We start from the raw sequence: 4,052 nt of genomic DNA, 5'->3' as shown, positions 1-4,052 counted from the left end.
AGTAGAGGTAAAAACTGATTGCTGCACTATATGGAAGCAAAGCATTTGTTTCTGAATGTAGAGCGGTGATGTGCATCTTCAGGCGGAGCAGTGCATGGAGCAGAGTGTTTGTGTCCACACAGTCATCACTCGCCTAAAGGACCGGAAAATCCACCTTCACAATTTGTTGGGTTGCTCGAGAAACTGTAAAGGACATAGGACAAATTGAGTATCTTATATCATTGATCTAAACAGTTCCTTACTCCTACAAATTATCCCATTCCCCATGCTTCTCTGGTAGCAGCCTATAACATTCTCATCCTGTGACACTAAGTAATCCTTAATACTTAGTATTACCTTTTAGTTATATATCATCAACAATGTATGCAACACTTCTTACAATATACAGATTCACAAGGTATAATAAAACTAGAATTGATGGACTAAGACTAAAGCGATACAATAGGTTAAGAGGGCCCTGCTTACCTGTATTTAGCTGGGCACCCAACTGTGGCTGTTTCCCTGGTTAGTTCCTGGGTGTGAGGGATCAAAGTTGAAGTCAAGGATGCCCTCATCCATCAAGTCATTACTGATGATGTATTCCACATCACACTCAAAATTCTCATGAAACATGTCGATATCCAGGTCTATTGGAAGCCGTTCAGAAGACACACCAAAAGGGGAAGGCTTAGGAGATGGCATGGATGACCCTGGAGGAGGTCCTAGTACTGAAATCGTGGCGGGTGATACTAAAGAACTGAGGGGCACCACAGAGGGTTGATCTGGGTTTCTACCCTTGTTTTGCCCACCCAGCATAAGTAAATTCTGTCCTCCACTTTGAGTCAGCACGGGGTCAACCTGCGTCATCATCACATTGCTTGGTGGGGGAGAGTCAGAAGTAAGGAGTGCTTCCAGAGTCTGAGGCCGCTGAAAGTTTCCAGTTGGCCCTCGCACAGAAGAAACATCAATGGGACTGAACAAGGAGTTACCAAAGGAGAGTGCTTGTGGTGGGTGAAGAGGAAAACTGGAACTACTTTGTAGCAGTGACTGTGGTGGTGGGAGTGGTGCTCCTGATGTAAGCATAGTGAGACCATCGATAAGCTCCAGCTCTTCTGTGACAGTTGGGGGGACACTTTTTGAAAAAGCAAGAGAGGAGTGGAGATCTTCCTCAACCACATCGTCCTGCTCCGGCAAGATTGGTGACAACCGGAGACTGATATTGCTTGCATTGGAACCTGTACGGGGTCTGAATGTAGTCCATACATCAGGATCATCAGCACTTCGTGATGAAGGGCTACCAGGCCATTTTGGGGTCTGTGAACTAGGGCTACCAGCAGGAGGATCACCAGGGCCAGCTGCCTTCTTCTTTGATACCTTGTTCCGTGCTTTTGCCAGTTTGCTGCTGTTATCCATGGATGCTGCCCTCCGACGTGGAGCTTTGCCACTCTTTCCCCCTTCTGGATTCAGCATCCACCAAGAGCTCTTACCAGTGGCCTCATTGTGAACTTTGATAAACTTGCTGTGCAGGGACAGGTTATGGCGGATTGAATTCTATAAAAGGGAAAAAACAAAAGGCAATCAAATTCTACCTCAGAACTTATAAACACAATTGCTCAAACTTATTGAGTTAAATGTCCAGTATTGTGTGTAGGTAAATGTAACAAAATGCCACTTGTCTTGCTTTATATTTGTCAATATGGAATAAAGGTGTAAAAGGCTACAGAATGAGAACTTAATCAGCATCTTCACCAATTCTCACATACTGACCACTAACTCAGAGCTTTAATAAAGGCTCTGGAGTCCTAAAACCAAAAAGGCAACCCCGCTATGGATCCAATTGGCCAAGAAAGGAGATAGGAACTAAGGGTTTGTTAATGGCACAGCAATTGTGCTCGTTTCCCCCCCCTTTTTGTGTCTACAAGTGTCCACAGTTAGCCTTCTTTTAATCTTATCCCATTCTTACTCTTTTACAGAATTTTTAGAAAATGGTGCACCATCTGTCTCCAGATCAGTTTCAGCGCACAAGCTGTCTTATAAGGAAAGTTTATTGTATTCTCGTAGCTTGCCCTTTGATATATTATATACATAACATTTGGCTATGTTACAGAAAAAAATAATGGGATAACCCATTTGCTGCATTCAGGTATACACAACCATCAAGGTTCCCACCACAAAGGTTCAAAGATATAACACTGTGGTTGGTAATAAACTGTTCAGAAGAATATGACACAGTCCCAATCATGTTTGCCAGCTTTCCATAATTCCATCATAATCCTAAAGATCTATATTTTAGCAAATGAAAACTATATGGACTGCTGAAAATTAATTGGACACAAACCATTGGCATGATAATATTAGAACTCTAGCACAGCTGGCAATCTAAAGAGATCCCAGCTTGACACAGAAGACGAAGAACTGACATCCAAGATCATTGCTTTGTACTGAACTGTGGTCCTACCAGTTGATTCTAGATCGCACATGCCAACGAGAAGCCCCATGCCACAAACCACAATCCAGGAGGAGCCAGAGATGTGGTTTTAGCCGTTAACGATGAGAAAAAATAAGTAGCAAAAACAGCATTGTGCCTGCAGACGTACGGGATATGGATCTCTAGGAACAGACTTTGTCTTCATGGAAATAAATATACCATCAACTTCTTATTAGTATTAACTGCAAATACAGAAACATCCACAACTGTGCGCCCATAAGAAAATGCTCATAGTCAGAAGTGTAGATCTGCAGCTGAACATCTCCCCTTGGTCTATCTCAAGCTTTAACAGCCCTCAAATATTTCCCCAAGCTGTCATTTTAAATAGACCTTAACTCTAATCGGGAAAAAAGAAAGAAAAAGAAACGTGCGCTGGCAATCACCTATAAATCATTAATGGTCTTTGCCCAAGCCACATAAGCATTTTCACACAGAAGAATACTTTGGACCACTTATTGTGTAGTTCATTGAAAAGAAGGGGGGTTTCCAAATACACTCTATTTATATTATATTGTTTACTTCTTCCAACCTATTCATTACTAATATATATATATATTATATACACACATACAACAATGGAATGTTCGGGGTAAGTTGAGCGATTAAAGATTACTCTGCCTGTAAGAGCATTTTGTAGGCACCTGGTTAATGCACTCATTGTGGAGTAACTTTTTGCATCATTCAATGCATTAAAACAGTGACATCACAGAGTCTCAGGTCCTCCCTACAAGAAACAGGATATGTGAAAGTCATTTAAGTTCACCGAGAAGCTGCACGCTGGGAAGTGATTCTCGTTGTGGAATTACTCCTTTATTAAGAACCTTTTCATTACAAGGGAACCCCCTTCGTGACAGATCAGTTGATGCACTGAAGACAGAATCCCGCCATGTCGGGTGTAAGAAACGTGTCTATCTGGTGTGATGAGAACATGCAACATCTGCTCCCCGATTACCTTCCAACCAGCAGAGCTGTTGCTGTCACCCTTGTCTTTGAAGTAAGGAATGGACGTCACCATCCACTCATAGATCTGGGAGAGGGTCAGTCGTTTCTCGGGAGAGCTTTCTATGGCCTGACTGATGAGTTCTGCATAGGACTGGTTGCCCCATGCGTTCCTCCTAGACCCCCCTTTCCTGGGGGTAATTCCACTGCTGCCCATCAGCCCATCGGATAACATCCTCTCTTCCCCTTCTGGGGACAGTAAGGAAGGGGCATCAGAAATATCTGCTTTGTTTTCATCGCTGGCGGCCGATGGCTTGACGGCTGAGAGATCGGGTCTGGGAAGAGGCCACGTGCATGACCTGGGTCTCGCTTGGGGCTCAAAGTCTGGATCAATGTCCACCGGTGTCAGCTCCGTTTCCTCCATAATAGTTCGAGAAGAGCAGTCTATTAGCAGTAAATCGTGGAGTATAGAGCAGTAACGTCCAGGTGAAAGAGTTCAACTCCCCTGCAAAAACTACAACGTGATGATCGGCCCGTGATCACTTGTACCCCCCATCACTCGGGTTGGGGGGCAACTTTAGGTACAGTGAAGTGTGCACAATCCTCTCAATGGCTTCCGGAAAGTCTCTACGATGCTATGAGCCCC

The 4,052-nt window shown here is 43.8% G+C and overlaps 1 protein-coding gene across 1 annotated transcript; it reads right to left on the bottom strand.

Moving 5' to 3' along the window:
* Positions 1-471: 471 nt before the first annotated feature.
* Positions 472-3,830, bottom strand: LOC149284950 (forkhead box protein O4-like). The gene is made up of 2 exons (XM_089496163.1): positions 3,420-3,830; positions 472-1,530 (listed from the first exon to the last, which is right to left on the bottom strand). The coding sequence occupies exons 1-2, from the start codon at positions 3,828-3,830 to the stop codon at positions 472-474; spliced, it is 1,470 nt and encodes a 489-aa protein (XP_089352289.1).
* Positions 3,831-4,052: the final 222 nt, after the last annotated feature.

Source organism: Sceloporus occidentalis, unplaced genomic scaffold, assembly GCF_023333645.1.
Source record: "Sceloporus occidentalis isolate IW3139 unplaced genomic scaffold, rSceOcc1.0.p SCAF_87, whole genome shotgun sequence".
NCBI lineage: Eukaryota > Metazoa > Chordata > Lepidosauria > Squamata > Phrynosomatidae > Sceloporus > Sceloporus occidentalis.
The sequence above is the reverse complement of the archived record's forward strand: the minus strand, read 5'-3'. Positions and strand labels throughout refer to the sequence as shown.

Excerpts from the sequence above, each read along its gene's own strand:
- LOC149284950 (XM_089496163.1), bottom strand. The coding sequence starts at position 3,830 with ATGGAGGAAACGGAGCTGACACCGGTGGACATTGATCCAGACTTTGAG. Across the intron at positions 1,531-3,419 it reads ACAGCTCTGCTGGTTGGAAG|AATTCAATCCGCCATAACCT; the intron begins GTAATCGGGGAG and ends TCCCTTTTATAG.